The sequence below is a fragment of the Schistocerca cancellata genome, chromosome 1 (genome assembly GCF_023864275.1).
Source record: "Schistocerca cancellata isolate TAMUIC-IGC-003103 chromosome 1, iqSchCanc2.1, whole genome shotgun sequence".
NCBI lineage: Eukaryota > Metazoa > Arthropoda > Insecta > Orthoptera > Acrididae > Schistocerca > Schistocerca cancellata.
In genome coordinates this window covers 422,558,880-422,585,272 of record NC_064626.1, presented here as the reverse complement: position 1 = coordinate 422,585,272, position 26,393 = coordinate 422,558,880, and the positions used below count along the sequence as shown (strand labels likewise).

The window sequence follows — 26,393 nt, the reverse complement described above, 5'->3', positions numbered from 1 at the left end:
TTCAACGTTTCCAGGTTTTATCGCCCTAATTTCCTGCCTTTCTGTAGTTTCTTCAGGTTTAAACAGCAGTTCACAAAGATTTCATTATGGTCAGCCACTGCATCTGCTCCTCAAAATGTGTAACTGTATATATTCTGGTTTGGAAATACCTATCATAGAATTATATAATCTTTTTGAAGCCCAACAATGTCTCCGGGTCTCTGCCATGTACAAGATCTGTTCAAAAAATTCCAGAACTTTGTCCACAGACATTGTAGTTAGGGCAACCACAGCTATGTGTTGTCACCATGGGAGTTAATAATCACTTCAGCTGTATTTAGTCCTATCTTATTAGATCACTACTAGTTTTGTGGCACTAAAAATCATGTCTTTAGGTGAACATCTGTATAACAAAAAATCCAGAAGGAGTAATAGCCCTGAGATACAGACTTGTATGGCAAATTATTAAGATTTAAAAATATATATATTAAAAACTTTTACATGAGAATATGTTAGTACTGACGTGACTAAAAATTAGAGTGGAACCCGTTTACCCAACATTTGTTGTCCGTCAGAACAAAACACCACTAAAAGGCTGTATGACATAGAATAAAACACCCAGATTCCAATATAGTGGATGGGTCCTAAACAAATTGTACCATAGTGATCCACTGGTAAGGAGAAAATAAATGAAAACTATTAAGACATAATTTTGCACCACAATGAAAAACGAGGAAGTGGTTACCACAAAATGGAGGGATTTTCTACCTGACCAAAAGCATCAAGTAAATAGCTATTGGCGGAAAAGCAGAACCTGAAAACCGCACTTATTGTTTCTCTAATCTGTACGGAATTGCAATCAGGGATCATGACCATATGCTCTGTCATACTGACGGCAAGAAAGTCAACAGCTTGCCTGTGGATGGCTCGCAAGTGCACTGATGATGCTCGGGCTTGAGTGAATGAGTGGCGATCTCTTGGGGGATACACAAATGGTGAATGAGAACAAGGAATATTGGGATAAAAGGTACAAAAATGTTTTTGGAAAACCGTCTATAGAATAACAGTATGATAGTGACAGTTGACATAATTTTCGTTACTAATGCCCGTAAGTTATGCTAAAGCTAGGGCATAAAAGAGGAACAACATATGCATATATTATGGCAACAAAACAGATTTGCCAGAAGAGTCCACTGAATAAACCTTCAAACTTTATAAAACTTTTATACATTATAATACACTTCACCTCCCCACCTCCTGTGCATCTGCCTTGTTATCTTACAAGGGGAACTCCCCATTGCACCCCCTCACATTTGTCCGCCGCTCGTGGTCTCGCGGTAGCGTTCTCGCTTCCCGAGCACGGGGTCCCGGGTTCGATTCCCGGCGGGGTGAGGGATTTTCACCTGCCTCGAGATGACTGGGTGTTTGTGTTGTCCTCATCATTTCATCATCATCCAGGAAAGTGGCGAAATTGGACTGAGCAAAGGTTGGGAAGTTGTACGGGCGCTGATAACCATGCAGTTGAGCGCCCCACAAACCAAACATCATCATCTCCCCTCACATTTAGTGATAAGAAGGCCCAGTGGAAAGCCTATTAAAAACTCATCGCAGATCAAGCATGAAAACAAGAAGAAGGTGTACTGGACTGTGAAAAAAGAAAGCAAAATAGAAACAGTGAATGGTCCAAGTACAAGAAGTGCAATATATAGCCAGCTGGGAACAGAAATGGCACCGTGGTTAAGTGGTTACAATGCTGCATTGCCAAGCAGTTGGGCCATGTTCAAACCTCCTTCATGCCATTCGTCCCCCCCCCCCCCCCCCCTCGCTGTTTGCTGTGTTCAAATTTGTCTGTATCATGGTGTAGTGTCCATTTACAACAGCAAGTTGTGAGGTAGGGGCCTATAATGACAGACAGTTGTTTCTGCACAACTACACTGTTAGCAACGGAATGGAAGTGGCTTTCGAATGGGAACTGCAACTGTTTGATGTCAAGGCGACAAGTCGACTGAATCCTCCACCGGAAAACACTCCTGGTTGTTATACATGGGATTAGTGACAGTAAGTACGTCATATGGTAGGGATCTCTCTTCGTCAAACCTAATTTGTATGACTGGTGAGTGCGTGAGAGAGATATGCTTCCTTTCCCAATATGGGTGTTCATGTGAATGTGATCACTTCCAAGGTAATGATGAAAACATAATAGTTTACCTCATAAGCTGCAACAAATGAACGCTACAGTTTCACAATCGCACAGTTTCTCTGTTGGCTGTCAAAACTCATGTTTTCAACATTTTTGAAGTTGCATCCCGTTTTAGAGGTCTTGACTCTTGAACTCCTTTTTTGTAACATAGTTCACACCTGTTTATTTGTTGTTTTAATTTCTGTGAGACATCTGTGTGGTATTCGCCTGATCTCACTATTCATCACATTTACTTGCGGCTGTAACATATTCTTACCAGATGACTCATATTCTATAACTAATCTGTAGGATGATAACTGCCAAGACTATAGAAAGAGAACAAACATTTCAATGACCAGATGGACAGTTCATAATGTTGCAAAATAAGAAGAAAAATGGCACGAGGCAGTTTTGAACACAGCTAGTCTGCTTGGCAGTCCAACACCATGACACTGTTACTGTTTCAGGCTGCTCATTATTGCTCTTCATTTTCTTGGGCAGTTCACTGTTCCTATTTTACTTTTTTTTTTTTTCACAGTCCAGTACCCCTGCTTTTTGTTCTCTTGCTTGATCTGTGTTCAGTTTTTAATGGGTTATTCACTGGGCCATTTCACCACTAAATCGGAGAGGGATGCGATGGGGAGTTGCCCTTGTTAAGTTTTTCATGTCTTCCTTTCAAGTATGTTTTAAATTCTTTATAAATTTTCTTTAGTTTTATCTACTCTTGATAAGCATCAAAATTCACTAAAGTCTTGGATCCTTTTTATCTGTCAAAGTGAAGAATTTTTAAAATCATTTTTATGAAACATAATATTTGGTATTTTAATGTGCTTAAAATTTTTTTTTAAGTTTTAAGGTTTATTCAGTGGACTCTGCCAGCAGACCTGTTTCATTACCATAATATATGTGTATGATGATCCTCTTTTATGCTCTAGCTTTAGCATAACTTACAGGAGTTATTAATGAAAAATATGTCAACTGTCACTATCATATTGTTATTCTACAGATCGTTCTTCAAAAAAGTTTTTTTACTGTTTGTCCCAATATTCCTTGTTCTCATTCACCATTTGTGTGTCCCCCAAAAGACCACCAATCATTTGATTGAGCCTGCACATCATCAGTACACATGCGAGCTGTCTGCAGGTGGGCTGTTTATTTTCTTGCCATCAGTATGACAGAGCATGCAGCCTTGGCCCCTGTTTGAAGTTTTGTGTGGATCAGAGAAGCAATGAGTGTGATTTTCGGGTTCTGCTTCTCTGCCAGTGGCTGTTTGCTTGACGATTTTGTCCAGGTGGAGTGTACCTCTGTTTTGTGGCAGCCACCTCTGGTTTTTCATTCTGGCCCAAAATTGGGTCTTAGTGGTTTTCATTTATTTTCTCCTTAACAATGGACCACTATGGTACAATTTGTTTGCAACCCATCCATTGTATTGGAATCTGGCTGTTCTGTTCTGTGACATACCACCCTTTAGCAGCGTTTTGTTTTGACAAACAGCAAATGTTGGGTAAAAAGGTTCCAAGCTTTTCCATTCTAATGTTTTAGTCACGTGAGCACTAACATTTTGATGTTCTCATGTGAAAGGTTTTAGTATTTAAAAAAAATTTTTAAAGTCTTAATAATTTGCCGTATCAGTGTATATTTCAGTGCTGGTATTCCTTCTGGATTTATTGTTATACAGATGTTCACCTGAGGATGTGGCTTTTAGTGCCACAAAACTGGTAGTTACCCAATAATAAAGGATTAAATACAGCTGAAGTGGTTATTAATACCCAAGATTTGTCAACAAAATTTTTCTTTGCTAACCTATTACTTATTGTGAATGGTCTCATTCAAAGTATTCTCCTCTTCAATTAGTACACTGATCCAAACACCATTTCCATTTCTGGAAGCAGTCTGGGTATGCTTCTTGCTGGACCACACGAAGCACCTTCTGCGAATCTCCTTTTATCTCATTCATCATTTCAAATCTTCGTCCCATGAATGTGGTTTTCAACTTTGGAAATAAAAAAGAGTCCACAGGGACCAGGTCCAAAGAGTACAGAGGACGAGGCAGAACAGTTATTTTGTTTTTTGTGCAGTAGTCGTGGACCAACAGGGATGAATGTGTAGATGCACTATTGTGATGCAAGAGTCACGAATTGTCTCGCTGTATTTCAGGTCATTTCCTTCTCACATTTTCTTGCAGGCACCGCAACACATCCCGATAGTGCCATCTCATTTTCCCCGGTCTGTATTATCCAACCCCCCCCCCCCCCCCCCCCCTCCCCTCTTACTTTTTCTTGTATCGAATTTCAGTGCCCCATCACAATTAAATTTTTGCCTCCCTTAACTATCTGAATAATTTATTTCTTTCTCATTGTTCATTTGTTCAATCTCTTTATCAGCTACAGAGCAGTTAGGCTTATAAATGTGTACTACTATAGCAGGTAATGACGTCTCTCCTGGCTAAGATACAGTATTCATTATGCTGTTCAGCTGCATTCCTATTTTCATATACAGTATTAGATATACTTCTGCATCACCTTTATTTGATTTTGTATTTATATTCTACACTCATCTGATCACAAGTCCAATTGTTCCTGCCATCACACTTCCCTAATTTCCACTATAAATTCTCTAATCTATGTGCCTGTTTAAGGAATCTTAAAACTGCATGAGGCAACCTGTAGAAACCCACTTTTGGTTTTTCCAAATGACAACGTCCTACAGACATGGTGAGGCCATGACATTGGGATCACAGATTTACTTCAAACTTCGTACACTTTTATTAGGCCATAAAAACAAACACTTTTATTATGCCATAAAAACAACATGATATGTGAGTAGTAAGGTGAACTACTCTGGCAATTGCAAAAAATCACAAGAGAAGTTTTATGCGTGTATTACATAACTAATGTATCTGTGCATTGGTGGTGCATGTTAGAGTTCATGGTGCTGAAGTGGTCAACATTCGAGCTTCATAAGCTGAGCATGTATGAGGCGACGGTTTGAATCCCACCTAAACTTAATTTTAATCTATATTTTTCTTCATTACTGCCGGACATTAGTGTTCAAGGTGGTCAAGCAGTTACCGTTCGAGCTTCATTAGATGAATGTGTACAAGCTGATGGTTTGAGTCCCGACTCCCACTCAAACCTTCATTTTTGTAGTACAGGTGTAAATGCTGTCATATGCAAAAAATTTGCACGTGCACTATTCGTTCTTGCTACATCAGTAACATCTCACCGCCACACGGGTTAACTGCAAATGGGGCTTGCTTCTGTGTCTGCAACTCAAAGTGTTGAGGTGCAAAATAGTTCTGGGCACCTTACCAGATTGTATGTATAAGGGATTTTGCAAATCACAACAGGCATACATTTTCAGGAAAACTCTATGCATTTCTTCATTTACTTGTCGATAGTTATAAATATGTTTGTTCTAATAATTAAATTTAATTAAAAATAGTAAGTAGTCAAATAACATGATATTCACTAAAACTTCATGCACATTCCTGTGTTTTATTAAAATTATATCACCTCTCAAATGTCATATAAATTAAATAATGTGACCAGTGTTGAAAAATATATAGATTAAAAATTAAGTTTAGGTGGGGAGTTGAACTGTTGCCTCATACACTCACAGTTTACAAAGCATACATCCATTACATAATGGACACATAGAGCTTTTCTTGCGATTTTCTCGGAATTGCCAGAGTAGTGCACCTTACTACCTGCACATTGTGTTATTTCATTGGCCTACCAAAGGTGTATAAAGTTTGAAGTAAATCTATGACCCCAACATCGTGGCCTCCCCTTATGAGTAGGCTCTGCCCGGAGAACTGAATGAGGGACTGTTCGACTTCTGGGATATTTTACTCAACAAGATGCCATCATCATTGTGCTGCACAGTAGTTTCATGTTCTTGAGAAAAGTAACAGCTGTTAGTTTGCCTCATTCTTTCAGTCATTTACTGTATGAATTTAGCAAAACCATGTTGACTAACATTAAATGGCAAAATCAGTCAATCATCCAATGCAACAATTAATGAAAAGTGTGCTGCCCCTCTTCAGGAACTACAGGTTTCTCTTTCTTTCTTTTTTTCCCCTCCAGTCCACAGATACCCTTCTCTTGTCGTTTAACCTCTGTTATGGGCGTCTCTTTGGTTGAGGCACACAAGCCATCCTACTTTCGCAAATTCCATGGTTTATGGTAAAGAGTATGGGGTGGAGAGAACGAATAATCATACGGAAAATAGAAAACAAAATGTGATCTCCTGGATGGAATGATATGTAAAATAAGAGAAAGACAACTGCTCACCTAAACAGACAAAAGTAACAGAAAACAGGATTCAAATAGCTAAACAGACAAAAGTAACAGAAAACAGGATTCAAATAGCTTTTGAGCTTTTCCTCCTTTTCTAGCAAAACACACACACACACACACACACACACAAACACACATGCGCGCGCGCGCACGCGCGCTCCTGTGGCAACACTGATTACCTATTTTTGAGAGCTGATGGAGGTGGGGAGAGAGTATGGAAGAAAACAAGAGGCACAGAGGTAGATCTTTCCACAGATGACTCCGTGGCTGCACAACAAGATGAAAGGAGCTCAGAGGATATAGGATATAAGAGATTAGAGAGGGAGAAGGAAAGGTGGGAAGAAGAGGAACATGGAGATGAAGGGGGGGGGGGGGGGGAGGGCGGGAAGGTGGAGAGAAAGGGAAAAGGATGGAGAAGGGTGAGTGACACACACACACACACACACACACACACACACACACACACACACACACACACACACACAGAAAGAGAGAGATTCCCCAAATTAGGGGGTGATTGGTGTGTGTGTGGGGGGGGGGGGGGAAGGGAGGGGGGGGGGGGGAGTGATGGTAGAAGGCAGAATACAATCTGGACAAGGAAGGAGTGGAGTGGTGTGGACAGGAGGACAGAGGGAAGGGGAAAAGTATCGTGGGTGATGGCTGCGTTAGTGTATGGGACAGATCTTGCACCTGGACTAACTACAACGGAATGAACCATGGGGTGTAGCACTGAAAGAGCTAAGGTTTTCCATGCCAAGAGACCAGATCATGGCAGTAGTTGGGAGGTGTTGGTCAACAAAGGCAGAGGTTCATTACTGTGGAATGATGACGAGTAGGGAGGGCTATAGGTTTGGGTTTATGGAGTTTGAAGAGTAGGTAAAATGTAGCAGTGCAGGTGGTGCAAGGGGGCGGATGGATTCAGATCCTAGATTTTGGAATGGACCTAAGGCCTTGACAAACTGCTGAAAGTCATGACTTCTGGGATGGGATCATGATTATAAGCCAACGGCTTTGCCGCAGTGGTAACACTGGTTCCTGTCAGATCACCGAAGTTAAGCGCTGTCTGACTGGGCTATCACTTCGATAGGTGACCATCCGATCTACCGAGCACTGTTGGCAAGTGGGGTGCTCTCAGCCCTTTGAGGCAAACTGAGGAGCTGCTTGATTGAGAAGTAGCGGCTCCAGTCTCATAAACTGACATACGGCCAGGAGAGCGCTGCTGACCACATGCTCCTCCATATCTGAGGATGAGGATGACATGGCAGCCAGTCGGTACCGTTAGGCCTTCCAAGGCCTGTTCGGACGGAATTTAGTTTAGTTTACTCTAGTATCATGATTATAAGGTTTGTACACAAGTCCTTTACGAGTCCAGCAAGGTTACACTTCGCTTTTGGGCTAAAGATGAGGCCTTTAGAAACAGAAATGTTCACAACAGTGTTACAGGATGTGTGTTCAGGTGCAGTGTGTTTCGTGCACGGTGGAGGAAGATTTTGGGAATGTGGATTGCAGAGTAGGTCACTAGAGCATGGCTGGGGAGCTCCGAGGGGTTGACAGGGTGGTTAAATCAGAGTTCTAGGCTCTTTCTTGGGTCTAGGCAGTCCCTTGTGGGCATAGAACAGGAGTAGCTGAGATAACTTCCTCAGATGGTGCTATGAATGCAGTTCCAGGTGTTGTCGGGAAAGAGTTTCTGTTGCAGTGACAGCATTCAGAAAGTAACGGAGTAAAAAGATTTTACAAAAGGTTGTCAGGTATGGTTTGAGCCTGGACTGTATGATTATGGAGGACCAGACTGGTGATGGTGAGGGACTGGTGGAATTGGAGGTGGTGAAGGTTCTTGTGGTAGGATAGGTGACAACCCAAGATGATACTTTTAATGGCAAGCTCATTAGGTGGGATGCCATTGCTAGACAAGTTTCAGAAAGATCATGTGTGATTGGAGTTATGCTAGAGCAAAGGAGAGTTTTCAGAATTGGCAGAGGTAGAATGAGTAGTTAACTGTTTATTCAGTCACTTCTTTTTTCTCCCAAACATCCACTCTGAATCCACCCTCATTCAACCTCTGCCAGTTTTGAAAACTCTCATTTGTCGTAGCAAAGCTCCAGTCGCACATACTTTTTTTGAAATCTTGTGTGCACAAAGTATCCCACTTAATCGGTTTACCATTAAAATTGGCATCTCTAGCTGACAACCATTTTACCTCAAGAAGCTTCAATTTACCAAATCCATCAGTCCCTCACCCACACCAACATGGTCCTTCATAGTCATAAAATCCAAGCTCAAAGCACTCTCTCTATTCACTACTCCTTTTTCAAGATCCTTTTACTCTGTGATTACAACTTCCTGAATCCCATCACTGCAGTACAAACTGCAGTCAACAGTTGGAACAATGTTTCTAGCAGTACCTGAGGAAGCTGTCTGAGTTACTCCTGCCTTATGCCTGTATGGCATTACCTATAAACAAGAAAGAGCCTACTGTTCTGATACTGCCTCCCCATCAACCCCTTGTAGCTCCTAAACCACGCTCTGCTGACTTACTCCGCCTTCTACATCCCCAAAAAGCTTGCTTCACCCTCCATGAAACACACTGCCCCTGAACACTCATCGCATAACAATGTTGTCAACATTTCTGCCAAAACTCTGGCCCCTGTGGAAGCCGCAGTACTTTCTAAAGACCTCATCTTTAGCTCAGAGACATTTACTCATTATTGTCTGTGGAAATATTTCTTTGCTATGCACTCCACAGACAACAGCCAACCAAAACCACAAGTAGAACTTCATTTAAAACTGCTCCAACCTCCCTCCAATTGTAATCCTCCTTCCCTTCCACCCAATCATCCCAAGTCAATCTTGCAGGGATTCAACATCACTCCTATGGACAGTGCACAGCTATCTGTAACATGAAAACCAATCCATATCTTTGCATCTTTCCCACAGACAAAGACATGGCCATGAATTATAGTGACTATGTGGCTGAGGCAACTTTCTGACACCTCTGCATAGAGACTGTATGAATGTGATCCAATACCAAAAGTCTCTCTCAGCCCCCAGCAGTTTCTCAAGACCTTAGGTCCACCCCCAAAACCTGGCACCGGAATCCATTTACTTCCTCACACCAACAGTTCCCTGCATTGTGACCTTTCACTTACTTCCCAAGATCCATGCACTCAACCCCGTAGGCCTACCTATTGGTCATCCCATTGTGGCCAAGTACAATGCTCCCACAGAAAAAAGTCAGATGGAAAAACGGAATTGCAATGGACATGCAGTGTTGTTCGCACGCTTGTGCCATTCTTTGATTAATTTCTGTTCTCTGCACTCCTTCCATCAGAAAATGCACTCCATCCTTTTGCCCTTCTTTTGAAGTCCAATAGATGGTTGACATACGTGCAGTTTTGGTCTGTCGTCACATGGGTGTGTGCACTTGTTCATGTAGTGACAAGTTTAGAGTTTCAGCACTCTTATCGGGTTGATGCCTTCTTCCATATGTAATGACAGTACGCTTGTTTCTGTAGGTCATTTTACTTCCTCCATCTTGGAAAATTAGAGATAATATGGTGGCTTAGCAACAGTTGTCCTCCATATACACACAGGTTTGCCACAAAATCTGGAAATCAGGGAATTTCAAATGTATCGGGGAAATATCAGCAAAATTTGAAACAAAAACAGTGGAAAAATCTCATTGTCTCATTTCATGAATACAGTGTCTGTGACAAGTGAATAGCTGGACTTCCACCGCGGGCCAAAACTGAAAGCCATTTTTGTGGATATCTCTTAACAGATCGTGCCTGCCGATCTGAAGCCCATTATTTTCCACTAATGTGTAAGCCCTGTCCATCACATCTAGTCTCACCAATCTGCCTGCAGTCAGAGTCCATTTTTGTGTGGCATAATGTGGCAGATTTTTGTGGTTTATCCAAGGACCCAGGACTGGTGCTCCTCGGCAGGCCAGAGGCCACGGGCAATGGATTTCAGGAATTGTGACTGTCTCACCCCAAGTACAATGTACAGTGCAACGTTTTATTGACTTTTATTTATTCCAGGAAATTTTGGCACTTTAAAAATAATTTCTATTTGAGAAAGTATGGACGATAAGAAGCAGAAAATTGTGGCAGTCACTGGCAATTTGTACACGATGTACTCATATATTTCTCAAAAGAAAAATCACACACTACCTGTAATATAGTAGACATAACACAGTGACTAATAACTGACAATAATGAACATAGTAGAACCAACATTTTATTGGTGGTCACCCATAGTGTTGGTTTACACAACTCTTCCCTGCCTTATACACTTCTTTCAAGAGGTCTACTTTTTTCTGAGGTTATTTCTGAAATCAGTGAAGGTATTTTAAATCTGCCTTGCACCTCCAAGGAAATGTGTATTTTTGTCACAAATGTGTTTCATTTTATTGAAATAAAATAGCAAGAGTGGTCTCAGTGGGACACACCATTTGCCTTGCTTTCTCCATTTAAAAACAGTTCATTACGAAAGATGTTGATGTTAGTACTTAAGATATGTGCTCACACGGAGGAGAAATCTACTACAGGGCCCCAGCTTTTGCAGCATCTTTTCCCTTCCGTGCTGCATGTCTATCCTCTTGCTGTTCTTTTTCCCCTCCCTTGGGGAACATGTCTGGGGTGTTTTTGGGTATGTTTTGCACCATCCGTAGCTGACATAAAAACAATCTTACCACTGTTTTTCATTCCTTTTTCATTTTTTCATTTACCTTCTTGTATCCTTCCTCTGCTTCAGCATTTGAGGCTCCTCTTTTTTCGTCTTCCTTCATGTGCACACCTGAAGGCAGCCCCATGCGTCTGACGTATAACAGGTGACTGGGTAACATATAATTCCCAGCCCCGGGTCAACAGGTAGGGTTTGCACATACCCCCTGCTACAGACCAGGCCCAGAGAGGGGGGTGATTCCCTGAGCTGCTACCTTCCCAAATTGCCAATTGGTCCCTCTGTCAGGTGTTTGGGAGGTGTGACCTGAGGTGTGAACAGTTACCTGAGGCGGGTGCACCCCCTTATGAAGGGGGACCCCAGTTGAAAGGAGTGTTCCATTGGACCTGCTGGCAATCATGGGGGATGTTCTCGTAATGAGCCAATTATCTTCACAATCGACGTGTACAAATTATAAATGGAATGAGGCTAATGATTTAAAGACCTTCCTCGTGGTTTCGTTTATTGAAGACAGTCAGTCCTTCACAATGGTAAATCTGTTTATTATTCAGAAAGGTTTTGATGCAGTTGGCAGCCCTGTGAAATCCTGTTCTTGTTTATGGAATGACCCGTTGCTTTTGGAGACCAATTCTGGTTCTCAAGCACAACAACTGCTGCCACTTCATTTCTACACGGCTGTACTGTTTGTGTCAAGGCCCATCAAACACTGAATTCTTCCTGTGGTGTTATTTACACTAGGCTGCTCAATGGTCTGACCCAGGCCGAAATCCAAACATACCTCTCTGATCAGAATGTCATTGCCGTCCATAGGTGATGAAAAAGGTAGATGCCTCTTTAGTGCCCACACACACTCTTTTTCTCACCTTTGATAGAGTGTTGCTTCCATCCAAGATCAAAGCAGGCTATGAGGTCTCACAGTCTAACCGTACAGTCCAAACCTGATGCGCTACTACCAGTTTCATCATTTCAACAGCAGACGAATGTCTTGTCAACACCTTGTCCACCTCCTTCTCCCTGCTTTATCAACTGCATTGGCGACCATGCTGCTTCCTCTCAAGATTGTCCCATGTGTGTTGATGAGCGGGCTGTCCAGGAGATCTGGGTAATGGAAAAAGTTCCTTACCCAGTCACTCGCAAGTTATTGGCTTGTTGCAAACCCTGCACTCTACTGTCTGGCACTTATAGTACTTTTCTTGCTACATCTCACGCCACGAAGGTCATAACCACACAGACATGTGACCTCAAATTCAGCTCTGAAGCTGTGAAATCACCCATTGTCATGGTAGCATTGCAATCCCCTCGTCCAGCTGTGCAACAAGCTATCAATCTTTCACACAAGGGCAAAGTTACCAGCTACATAACCGGCAGGCCAGAAAGGACAAGAGGAATACTCCCATGAGGACTCCCCATGACCCTCCTGCCAACCAGCACCTGAGTCTTTCTCTGCTAACCAGAAAGGTTAGTCCAACAAAGGCAAATGGTCTTCTTTTTTGCCGACTTGAAGATCCTCATCTATGGTGTCGCCATATGATACCTTGCCCGGCTCGCCTCCGTGTTGCCGGTGCTTACCACCAACCGTTTTTCTGCGTTGGACTCCGCAGGCCAACAGCAGAAGAAAGCTGATGCTTCTGTGGACCTCATGGAGCAGGATCCTCATGCCTTGGTGCCCTGTGACGGTGAGTCTTCGCAGGCTGGTACTCAGCGGTCACCGAGATGACACTGCTTCTTTTCCTCATCACGACTCTATTCCAATGGAATGTTCACGGCCTTCAATCCAACAAAGAGGACTTATGGCTGCTTTTAGAATTACAGTGTCCACTTGTACTCTGCCCTCAGGAAACAAAATGTGTCCTCAAGACCGCTTTGAGCTTTCGCGTTTCTTCCTGGTACATTTTGACTTCCACCCAAGGTCAGAATTCGATCTTGTGAGGGAGTCTTGATGCTCATACGGGATGACGTTCATAGTCAACCCATCTCCCCTACTACCCGTCTTCAAGCTCTTGCAGTTTGCCTTTTCTTTCTCACTTGACCTTTCCCTTTGTACCATTTACATCCCTCCATCATTCAGTGTCACCACAGCCAACTTCCTCCAGCTTATTGGGCAGCTACATCACCTATTTCTGCTGCCCACCATTCCATTTGGGGTTCTCCCAGTAATCTTTCTTGAGAGGTGGCTTCTTGGCTGACCTTCTTAATCAACTTAACTTTTCTGCCGTAACACAGAAGCACCCATGTTATTTTCAGACTCCTCACACATCTATTCCCATTTGGACCTATCCTCCTGCACAGCCCATCTTGCCCATCATCTTCTGTGGTCCTTCTGTAACCTACTAGAGTGACCGTTTCCCGTGTGCTCTCCGTTTGCTGACTCCTACCGCACCTCCATGCACACCCGAATCACAGCTTACTAAGGCTGACTGGAGGCTTTACTCCTCCCTGGCAACCTTCGACGAACACAGTTTCCCCAGTTGTGATGACCAGGTGGAATATCTTACAAACATTATCCTTACTGCCACAGAACATTCCATTCCTCGCACATCCTCTTTACCGTACCATGTACCAGTCCCATGGTGGACTGAGACATGCCATGACGCAATTCTTGTGTGTAAACATGCTCTCTGTGCTTTTAATTGTCACCCTATGGCGGCAAACTGCATTCATTATAAACCGACGTGTGCACAGTGTTGTCACGTTCTTCGGGATAACAAAAAAGCTAGCTGGATTTAATTTACTAGTTCTTTTAACAGTTCCACCCCATCTTCCTTCGTGTGGGCCAACCTCCGACGGCTCTCTGAGACCGAGATCCATTACCCAGTTTCTGGCCTGACAGTAGCAGATGATGTCATCATGGACCCTATTGCTATCTCCAACACCTTGGGCTGCCATTTTGCAGAAATTTCGAGCTCCTCCCACTATCACCATGCCTTCCTCCATTGGAAACGAGTGGAGAAGGCTCAGGCGATACTTTCTCTTCTCAGAATCCTGAGTGTTACAATACCACCTTTACTATGAAGGAGCTAGATCATGCTCTCACTTCATGCAGATCCTCTGCCCCAGGGCCAAACGCTGTTCACATTCAAATGTTGCAGCACCTTTCTCTTAAGCACTTTCTGCATAATATGTACAAGTTTCCCAGACACTGGGGTGAAGCCACTGTCATACCCATACCCAAGTCCAGTAAGGACAAACACCTTTCTTGTAGCTACTGCTCCATCTCTCTCACCATCTGTTTTTGCAATGTGATGGTGGCTCGAGTCTTGCATTTTACTAACCACTGCACAGTGGATTTTGAGCTCACCGTTCTGCAGTTGACCATCTTGTCACTTTGTTCACCCATGTCATGAATGGTTTTGTGCAGAAATCCCAGATTGTGGCCGTGTTTTTCGGTTTGAAGAAAGGCTATGACACCTGCTGGAGGACTGTGTTGTTTCCGCGGTTGCCTCCCCGTATTTTTTTTAAGAATTTTTTTTGAAAACTGGGGTTTGAAAGTACGGGTGGGTTCTGCCTAGTTGGACGCCTTTATCCAGGAAAACGGTGTGCCTCAGAGTACTGTCCTGAGTGTTGTCTTCTTTGCTATCGTGATTAACCTTATAATGGCCTGTCTCCAGCCGTGCATCTCCGGCTCCCTTTTTGTTAACAATTTTGCCCACTATTGCAGTTCTTCATAGACCTGTCTGATTGAGTGGCGTCTTCAGCTATGTCTCGATTGTCTTTACTCATGGAGCATTGACAATGGCTTCCGTTTTTCCGCTGACAAAGTCATTTGTATGAACTTCTGTCTGCACAATTGATTTATTCCACTATCTTTACGTCTTGGGCCTATTGCTCTTCCATTTGTTGAAACAATGAAATTCCTGGGGCTCATGCTTGACAGAAAAGCCTGATTGAGAGTCTGCATGCAGAATCCATTGAACTACTGCTGTCCTATCACCATGATAGCCCCCTCAGCAGGTAAGCATGCCATTTGTCTGCCATGCATGGCCATCCACTCTACGCCTCCTTCTTCGATGACTCCTTTGATTGCCAGTATGCGGGGCATCCCTCTTCTCTGTTACCTCCTGGAGTTCACTTTTGGCTCGTGCTCTTTCAGGTTAACTTCACGTTCCCTGCAACTTTCCTGGTGGGTGTGGACCCCTCACCACCTTGGCTTCGTGCAGCAGCCCGTGTTCACCTTGGCCTTCATTCACTTCGTAAGGACACTACACCAGCCTTGCTCTATTGCCTTCAGTTTCACAACCTTCACATGGAATTTCGCAATAGTACCTTTGTGTACACTGATGGCTCTCAGACTGATCGTGATGTCGGGTGAACCTTCGTCATTGGTGCCAACGTTTTTTGGTATCGGCTTCCGGCACACTGCTCAGTGTTTATGACAGAACTCTTTGTCCTATGTCAGGCCGTGGAGTACATCCAGCGACACAGACTTTATCAATTGTGTCATCTGCTCAGACTCTCACAGCACTCTTCAAAGCCTCTGTGCACTGTACAGTGTCCATCTCTTAGTGCAATGGGTCCAGGAAAGCTTGCACTTGCTCATTCTTGATGGAGGCACTGTGATGTTTGTGAGTTCCTGGTCAAGTCGGTCTGACAGGAAATGAGGCTGCTGACGCTGCTGCCAAGGCTGCAGTCCTCGTCCCTCATCCCCCTAGTTCTTGCATTCACTTTGATGATTTCTGTGTTGCCTTCTTTCAGAAGGTGGTGTGACTTTGGCATCACCACTGGTCATCCCTTCATCAGAATAAACTCCAGGTTATGAAGCCTCTTGCAGCGGCTTGGATGACCTCCTATCGCCCCTCCCACCATGAGGAGGTCATTGTAACTAGGTTACGTATTGGGCACTGCCATTTTAGCCATTGCCATTTGTTAAGTGGTGCTCCCCCACCTCTTTGTGCACATAGTGCCCAACTTTTAACTGGCTGCCATTTCCTGACAGAATGCCCTTTATTTGACCAGTTATGTTCTTGTTTAAGTTTGCTGTCTGAGTTATCGGCCGCTTTAGTGAACAACACATGGGCTGTCGACTGTGTTTTTCCTTTTTATTCGTTGTAGAAATATGGCGAAGGCCATTTAATTTTTAGTTCTGGACCTCCATTTCTCTATTGTGTATTTTATAGACTTTTCTCCATGTCCCTGTTTTTAGATGTCTTCTCATCTGTCATTGGGGTTTGACATGTTGTCATTTTTAACTCCTCTCTTTGTCTTAATGTTCCACAGTTTTGACATGGGTGTGTATGACCCTAGTTGTTTTTGCACCCTAAAACAAAACAAAATGGGGGAGAAATATGGAAGTCCTTACATTTTTTGTCAACTTATGTCTTTACTTACCCTTGACATCTCTAAATTTGTCAGGGAAAAATGCTGGAAATCAGGGAAATATCAGGGAACTTCACTTGGAGAAACATGTGGCAACTCTGGACACTATTCACGAAAAGAACAGGAAGGAGAGAATGATAGTGGTGCCAGAAGTACCCTCCACCAAACACTGCTTGGTGGCTTCTGCAGTTTAGTATTAGATCTAGAAAACAGGTGCTTATATTTACCACTGGTAGAAAAAATGATATGGTAGAGAGTGACTTATTTACTCACGGATTGGTTAGCAAACATTAGACTTCATGTCTAAACAGCTATAATAGTTCATGTCTATACTAAATCAGATCTGATGTGACTTGCCAACCTGGAATTTAGCTTTCAAATTCTAGCAGCTTACAACTAATACATCCATGATAAAAACTTAACTAGTGCTATATTGCTGGCTACAATTAATATTCATAGACATTGATGGGTGTCTACTGAATGAAACAAGCTGTATAAAATTCCATGTCGTCCAGCTGGATGATGAGTTAAAATGAAGTCAACACACAGATAAACTAATCAAGAATCTCAGTTCACCCTTAGAAGCATGTCTCATGGTGTAGAGGCAGAGGTGTTGACATATTTTGCATATTTTCACTTTGCATTGTATTATTGAAATTATCTTCTGGGGCAGTGCATGTAAGGGAAATAAAGTGAGAATAATTGAGTAAAGCAGATAACTGAAAATGTTGCAGAAACCTTTAGAAGGACCTTGGAAGTCTTACATTCTTTTCTCAGTGCATTAAGTCTTTAATGGTTTTTGTTGCTGATGATAAAAAATCAGTCAGCTGAACTGTGATTTGCATACCACAATGCAGAACACAAAAATAATTTTCATATTGACTTTGCCACCTTGTGTAGTGTTCAGAAAGGAACTATTTGCTATGGCAAGAAGATATCTGACGAGCTCTCATCCAACATAAAAGCAAGAAATTGGGATTCTATAGCAAGTCAAAAGAAAATTAAAAACTTACCTCTTTAGGCATTCTTTTTACAAATGATCCGAATATCTAGATTAAGACTATCTGAATATCCAGATTCAGGGATTTAAAAGTTACATTAGCTACTTGGCAAGTAATAGTGCTCGCAGTAAAGCAGCATGACTGGTCGTAATGTACTGTTCATGGTGCTCAGTATTTACAATAAAGGTTCTTTGAATTATATTACATCAGGTAAATATTAAGGAACTAATAGCAGATAAATTGTAGTTTTATATAACAACTGAGAAGGCAGCAGCTTATTTCAAAGTAGCAGCGTTCTTTCTAATTTACTCTATCAGATACAGAAGGCTTAAATGTGAATAGCAATATAGTGATAGTTTAAAGTTTGCAGATTAAGTTTCTATGATTTCCTTGTCTTTTCATAATTGATACCTTGGCTTATTGTGCATCCTGAAAATTCTCCTCCATGATGGGATCTACAGAACATAATGAAAGAATGAATGAATGAATAAGTTCATGTTTCTGATCAAAGACAGTGCAGTTTCATGTTTCATAGCTATACCTATCCAGAGATTCTTGTTGTTATGTTCAGATACTACAATGAATTCTGAACCAATCAAGAATGGTTAGACAGTTGGTAGTACCATATCACACTGCCATCGCATCTGGGCCCAGAGCTGCAGAAGTATAATGCCTCTGCTTGTTGGAGTTTTGATATCTATGTGGGTCATGAGCTTTGCCTGAGGAAGGCTGTGCTGCGCCCTCCACATAAAACAGTAGCAGTCTACATCTGCAAGTTTTCAGCATTAGCCATTCAACACATAATGAAACTGCTAACATCCAGTCTTGTCACTAATGTTGAACAGATTTTCATAAACTGTGTACTGTCACACTTTCTATATTGCAGTCCTTTAAAATTCATTTATTATATATTTTTTATATTAGTCATATTAGCTTTAACTTTTCTTTGTCTTTTTAGAATTATTTCTCCTGGTTCAGTTATTTATAATTTGTGGTTTATTTTTCATTTTTTTGTATGGGTGTACTATGATAATGTTAGCTTTATGTGTGACTAGCAGCATCTGATCTCAGTGTTACTCATCTTCCTTTTCATGTTAGTAACAATTCTGTCTTGTTAACAGGTCATTAGCAGCAGACTCGAAAGTTATATACTTGCAGCTGTTATCAATAGTGAGAAATCTGTTGGTATACTTGATACCTGTGGAATCTGGTGACACAATACCCAGAAACTTGAAGGAGCAACTGTTGCTCAGTCTTTCTGATTTTTCAGTAATGAACTTCTACCCAAATCTGCACAAGGACATCAAAAATTACATTTTGGTTAGTTTTTTGATATTATAATTTCCTTTGATGTATTTTTGGTACTTTTATTACAGGCTTAAGCGTGTTCGCAGAAGTTTTCCATTTTATAAATAGTAACAAGTTGTTTCTGTCACATGATTACTGGAAAATAAAATCATTTTTAATTTGATGTACATAGAGGGAATGGGTGGTGGACAACATTGTTATTGATATTTGCGTATTGAATATTTATTTTGGTTTATGTTTACGTAAGAGTGAAATAATTGCAAGGTTCTCTTCTGACCCTGTCTTCAGTCCTCCCCCATAACCCTTTCCCTCACTTTTTTGATGTTGTTCCTACCCCTCCCCACCCTCACCCCTCACCCCCTCTCTTCTTCTTCTTCTTCTTCTTCTTCTTCTTCTCTCTCTCTCTCTCTCTCTCTCTCTCACTCTGTCTCTTTCTCTTTCTGCATTAGTGTTACCCTTCATAGCACCAACATAAACAAAAGAGATTGCAAGTCTTTTCCGTATCTCTTTCCATCTCACCCTAAGATGTGCTGTATGGAGGTGACTTCTTGTTGGGATAATGGTGTGATTTAACTTAAAATTTCTGGCTTTGACATGTATACAAATGCTAATGCTTAAAATTCCAGTTTCATAATTCCAAATGAAATTTTAGTAGTGAGTAATTAGTAATTAAAAGTGTTTCAACCATGACAGGATATTGGTGGGCTTATCTTGTTAAACTTATTCCCTGTATAACACTGTCAGAGATCCCCTTTACACATCTCATCACTCAACCATCTCACATGTGCTTGTAGAAATAGCAAAAATTTGAGCAGATACTGTTAAACCTACTGTGGTGGACCGGTAATTTAACAATACTTCAGCTGAAGCTCTGTTATCTCTTGACTTATACAGGTGATACGGGTGTCATTTTGTGAGTGACTGAGCAATTGTAATTTCAGTAAATCCCTTATGTGCTGCAGTTTCTTATCAGAAACTACTTGAACCATATGTAAAGGACTGACTTCATTCAACTTCTGCAGATTGATTGAATAACGCACTTTAGTTTTGCTGAGACATAGTAATCCTTTTGTGATGTATTTTACTACTTGTGGACAAGGATACACATAATGCAAGAATTCTCCACCAGAACAGAATGTGTGTGTGTGTGTGTGTGTGTGTGTGTGTGTGTGTGTGCGTGCGCGCACGTAGTTTTTTTTGTGGGGGGAGGGGGGGATAAATATACTAAGCTGAACTGCAATATTCTAGTTTTTGTCTGTGTGCCTGTCTGCCACTCATTACCAATTTACACTTGTGCTACCACACATTGATTATAACATTTTTACAGATACTACTTTGGTTTTGATGTCTTATAGGCCTCATGTCACTTCCCCTATTATCTCCAAGATGTAACAAACTTTCGTGTATGCCATAACACCAGTTTATTACTATTTTACTGTAGAAGTTCTGAAGGAGCAGATATAGATATAATGATTGATAAGCCTATAGCCATACAGTTGTCTTAGGCTAAAGAGAAAACTAGTCTGGGAACATTCCATGTAGACAAGTCTTTAGCTTATGTTCTGATGTCTGAGCTACTAGCAAAGAACCAAAGAGAAAGCCAAGAGAAATCATAACACTGGCCATGATCCAATAACTGGTATAGGAAAAAGGAATAGACATCACTCATATTAGACACAGCACTAATAGTACCCTACAGTGATGGCCGCTTTATCTGCAAGCAACAGCTAGAGGTGTTACCTACAAGATGCAAGGAGACCGCCACTAGTGGTGGTGTGTCAGTTCTCACACTGGCAGTGCCCTCAGTGGCGTGCAAACTCCGCATTGCTGTCTGTAAGGGATGCTGGACAGTCTCTTTACAAATGGTAGTGTGCAAACAATATAAGGAAAAATTGAAAAATCTAGCTTAAGAGTTATAGTGAAGTGAAGTTGAAGTGTATGTGCTTGATTCAGAAAAGCATGTAGTAAGGGGGAACTGAAGACCAGAACTGATAATGGTTTTTGTATGTGAAGGAAACGTAGCTGAGTGTTCAGCATGGCTGACTACCAAGTGGAGAACCCGTGTTTGATTCCCAGTACTGGCAGGGAGTTTTCCTTTGCGGGAGGACAGGAGGAAATTGCACTCAGCAATGATGGCATTGGCAAAGGATAAAATGCTGCTTGGTCAGTACCAATAGAATGAAGGAAATGATCTTTGTGTGCACAACAAATAAAAAAATTGAAGAGTTCAGATGCCACCTCTTTTTGCTGTATGAAGCTTCATTAAAACTATTAAAACTAACATTTCATCAAAATTATTTTTCTACTTTTGACAGGAGCAATATAAAGCATTACAAACAAATACAGTGGATATATGTCTGACAGTGTTGTAAAATTCCTGAGAATTTAAAATCGAAGAAATATTCCCAGGGAATATTGCCAGCAATATTCCCAAAATTCATAAATTCCTGGGTATTTATAATTAATTAGCAAGTTAGCTCAAAAACTGTTAATTAATAGGTAAAAGCAGTAATTATATGGTTAAATCAAACTCAAAAACAGAAATATAATTTAAGGTAAAGTTATAATTGAATAAAATTCCTGGGATTTTATAATTTTAATAATGAACTCGGTCAGATTAATAGGTCACTGTGATAATTTAGTTATTAAAAAAAACACGAACACTCTTGTTGTTGATGTGGTCTTCAGTCCTGAGACTGGTTTGATGCAGCTCTCCATGCTACTCTATCCTGTGCAAGCTTCTTCACCTTCCAGTACGTACTGCAGCCTACATCCTTCTGAATCTGCTTAGTGTATTCATCTCTTGGTCTCCCTCTACGATTTTTACCCTCCACGCTGCCCTCCAGTGCTACATTGGTGATCCCTTGATGCCTCAGAACATGTCCTACCAACCGATCTCTTCTTCTAGTCAAGTTGTGCCACAAACTCCTCTTCTCCCCAGTTCTATTCAATACCTCCTCATTAGTTATGTGATCTACCCATCTAATCTTCAGCATTCTTCTGTAGCACCACATTTCGAAAGCTTCTATTCTCTTCTTGTCTAAACTATTTATCGTCCAGGTTTCACTTCCATACATGGCTACACTCCATACAAATACTTTCAGAAACGACTTCCTGACACTTAAATCTGTACTCTATGTTAACAAATTTCTGTTCTTCAGAAACGCTTTCCATCCCTTTGCCAGTCTACATTTTATATCCTCTCTACTTCGACCATCAACAGTTATTTTGCTCCCCAAATAGCAAAACTCCTTTACTACTTCAAGTGTCTCATTTCCTAATCTAATTCCCTCAGCATCACCCGACTTAATTCGACTACATTCCATTATCCTCGTTTTGCTTTTGTTCATGTTCATCTTATACCCTCCTTTCAGGACACTGTCCATTTCGTTCAACTGCTCTTCCAAGTCCTTTGCTGTCTCCGACAGAATTACAATGTCATCGGCGAACCGCAAAGTTTTAATTTCTTCTCCATGGATTTTAATACTTACTCCGAACTTTTGTTTTGTTTCCTTTACTGCTTGCTCAATATACAGATTAAATATCATCGGGGAGAGGCTACAACCCTGTCTCACTCCCTTCCCAACCACTGCTTCCCTCTCATGCTCCTCGACTCTTATAATTGCCATCTGCTTTCTGTACAAATTGTAAATAGCCTCTCGCTCCCTGTATTTTATCCCAGCCACCTTCAGAATTTGAAAGAGAGTATTCCAGTCAACATTGTCAAAAGCTTTCTCTAAGTCTACAAATGCTAGAAACGTAGGTTTGACTTTCCTTAATCTTTCTTCTAAGATAACTCGTAGGGTCAATACTTCTTCACGTGTTCCAACATTTCTATGGAATCCAAACTGATCTTCCCCGAGGTCGGCTTCTACCAGTTTTTCCATTCGTCTACAAAGAATTCGCGTTAGTATTTTGCGGCTGTGACTTATTAAACTGATAGTTCGGTAATTTTGACATCTGTCATCACCTGCTTTCTTTGGGATTGGAATCATTATATTCTTCTTGAAGTCTGATGGAATTTTGCCTGTCTCATACATCTTGCTCACCAGATTGTAGAGTTTTGTCAGGACTGGCTCTTCCAAGGCTGCCAGTAGTTCTAATGGAATGTTGTCTACTCCTGGGGCCTTGTTTCAACTTAGGTCTTTCAGTGCTCCTTCAAACTCTTCGCGCAGTATCATATCTCCCATTTCATCTTCATCTACATCCTCTTCCATTTCCATAATATTGTCCTTCAAGAACATCGCCCCTGTATAGACCTTCTATATACTCCTTCCACCTTTCTGCTTTCCCTTCTTTGCTTAGAACTGGGTTTCCATCTGAGCTCTTGATATTCATGCAAGTTGTTCTCTTTTCTCCAAAGGTCTCTTTAATTTTCCTGTAGGCAGTATCTATCTTACCCCTCGTGAGATAAGCCTCTACGTCCTTACATTTGTCCTCTAGCCATCCCTGCTTAGCCATTTTCACTTCCTGTCGATCTCATTTTTGAGACGTTTGTATTCCTTTTTGCCTGCTTCACTTACTGCATTTTTGTATTTTCTCCTTTCATCAATTAAATTCAGTATCTCTTCTGTTACCCAAGGATTTCTACCAGCCCTCGTCTTTTTACCTACTTGATCCTCTGCTGCCTTCACTATTTCATCCCTCAAAGCTACCCATTCTTCTTCTACTGTATTTCTTTCCCCCATTCCTGTCAATTGTTCCCTTATGCTCTCCCTGAAACTCTGTACAACCTCTGGTTCTTTCAGTTTATCCAAGTCCCATCTCCTTAAATTTCCACCTTTTTGCAGTTTCTTCATTTTTAATCTACAGTTCATAATCAATAGATTGTGGTCAGAGTCCACATCTGCCCCTGGAAATGTCTTACAATTTAAAACCTGGTTCCTAAATCTCTGTCTTACCATTATATAATCAGTCTGAAACCTTTTAGTATCTCCAGGGTTCTTCCATGTATACAACCTTCTTTCATGATTCTTGAACCAAGTGTTAGCTATTATTAAGTTATGCTCTGTGCAAAATTCTACCAGGCGGCTTCCTCTTTCATTTCTTAGCCCCAATCCATATTCACCTACGTTTCCTTCTCTTTCTTTTCCTACTGTCGAATTCCAGTCACCCATGACTATTAAATTTTTGTCTCCTTTCACTACCTGAATAATTTCTTTTATCTCATCATACATTTCATCAGTTTCTTCATCATCTGCAGACAAGGTGTATACGACCCGGAACATCCGGGAGATCCGGGAAAAACCCGGGAATTTTTTCGTCCGGGAGAAAACCGGGAAAAACCCGGGAATTTTTTGGAATTCCGGGAACTTTTCCTTGTTTTAGTTACCAGTTAAATTTGTGTTATTTTGACTGGTAAGAACCAATACTCCAACAAAGGGTATTACTGTATTCCACGTCTGCAGGATAATATTGCAGCAACAAAACATTAACAAGAGGAAGAAAAACGAAAATAAAACTTGAGCGGCAAAGGAATTGCGCCATATACAACAAAACACAGTGCTCATACAAGCGTCTGCCAACCAAAGTGTGTCAAAGGCTTTAGGAAGAATATGCAGTGCTCCCTAACAACAAATTGCCTCCGATGAGTGTGGCATGACAGTTGTTTACATTTGATTCATTTGGGCAGTTGCGGGCGGGCTCTTGCGCATGCGCAGTTGAGTCGCCTATGGGTAGTACCTTCTCCCTCTTCTGGCTACAGATGTGTGGCTGAGCGCCACTATCTAAATTGCTCCGGTTTGGAAATATCGTAGATCCAGGGCTGATGCACAGAGCAGTCTGAGTTGTAGTGGGGTGGTGGGTAGTCTCCACGTGACCTGTGTTTACGTTTAGTGATTTTGCTGTTTCTTCTTCGTTTATCGCTCTCACATTAAATGAACACAAAATGGATTTCTGTGGCTGGGAGCTACCAAATAAATTAAAATACGTTCGCATAATTACGGAAGGCTAAAATATGTTGTTAGTTCCAGGTTTTATTTCCACCTTTCTGACAGTCAAGCATTAATCACCTTGCAGAACAATGAAGTTATTTTTGTCAGTTTGCTAAAGAGATTGGGCTTTTATTAATCTTTTGCGCTCAGGAAGTCAATTTATTTTAAACGAAGTGTTTAATCTCACGCTGTTGGCTAGTTTCAACTATTCGCTGCATTTCAAGTGCACGTTTTCTATCTTCTAGCTCGTATGACATTAGGCCATAATAAAGAACCAAACATGAGATAATACAGTACTGGTACTCTAGAAAATTTACATCCGAATCTGGACATACGATTGCGCACTTTAAGCCAAATTATGCATATTAGTATGGTCCACGAAATTACGATGCTCCTGAAGTATCCTTTGATGTCTTGTTTCTTTGGCGACATAATGCAAGATCGCACGTATGAACATACGGGCTTCCTGCATCATCGTAACTGCGCTGGCGCGGTGACGCCTGTTATCTGGCGCTCTCTGGCAACTGCTGAAACGAACCAGTTTCTAACAGGTCACGGGAAAATATTGCGAATGATGGTTTGAAAAGTGTTACTTTCAAAGTAAATTTCCTTTTACGCAAGATGAACTATGTGCGAGAATGTACGATGAATTTCTTAAACCACAGAGCGTTTGACTCTCATGTAAAAATCAACTCCTTGAGGACGACCATCTAGAATAATTTAGAGCCCAGAAGATCTGACGTTTACGTCGTTATTAAAAATTTTACTGGCACATTTGTGTCATGTATCTTAAAGTGTAACACGCACAAAATGATCAGCATTATATGTGGAAGCTTAGCTTCTCTTGCAGCTTATTAATCTTAGAGACCAATATTATTTGTGAAAGCTTTGTTTTTCTTCTATCAAAACTATGTGTACTTATTTAAACCGTTAACTTTTCTTTTTGTGTGTTCGCGCTACTTAAGAGTGATCTTGCTATTGGTTGACTACACTACGTGTCTTGTACTGTCGTCAGCTGTCGAGATCACATGACATGAGCTATGACTGGCTTAAAAAAGCACGTCGCAATCTCGATTTCATTGCTTCAGAAAGTAACATGCAGTGTTTGGTGGAATTCGAATTTATACCTCCGTAAAATGAAGAAATGCAGCGTACATGTTGCTGCACATCAAAGATCTTTCCAAAACGTGTTTTTTCCCCCTGGGTTTCGTTTTCTGAAGTGCCGGTAAATTCTATGTCTGTTTAGAAAACCATAAACATTCTAAGGATTGATAAGTTTTACAGTGCCGAGGAAAAGTATACTGTCATTTAACATGGAAAAAGTGTATTTTCATCCGGGAGAGAGTGTATTTTCAACCGGGAAATCCGGGAAAAATCTGGGAATTTGTTTTCCTTGTCCACGTATGCACCCTGTGCAGAGCTAGTTGGCATATAAACTTGTACTACTGTAGTAGGCGTGGGCTTCGTGTCTATCTTGGCCACAATAATGCGTTCACTATGCTGTTTGTAGTAGCTTACCCGCACTCCTATTTTTTTATTCATTAATAAACCTACTCCTGCATTACCCGTATTTGATTTTGTATTTATAACCCTGTATTCACCTGACCAAAAGTCTTGTTCCTCCTGCCACCAAACTTCACTAATTCCCGCTATATCTAACTTTAACCTATCCATTTCCCTTTTTTAATTTTCTAAC

General features: G+C 41.3%; 1 protein-coding gene across 1 annotated transcript in view; it reads left to right on the top strand.

Annotated features, from left to right (window-relative positions):
• The window catches only part of LOC126176097 (rotatin), a 443,859-nt gene that overhangs the window by 124,061 nt on the left and 293,405 nt on the right, over positions 1-26,393 (top strand). Inside the window, 1 exon segment of the mRNA XM_049923237.1 lies at positions 18,578-18,776. Coding sequence (XP_049779194.1) covers positions 18,578-18,776 — 199 coding nt within the window.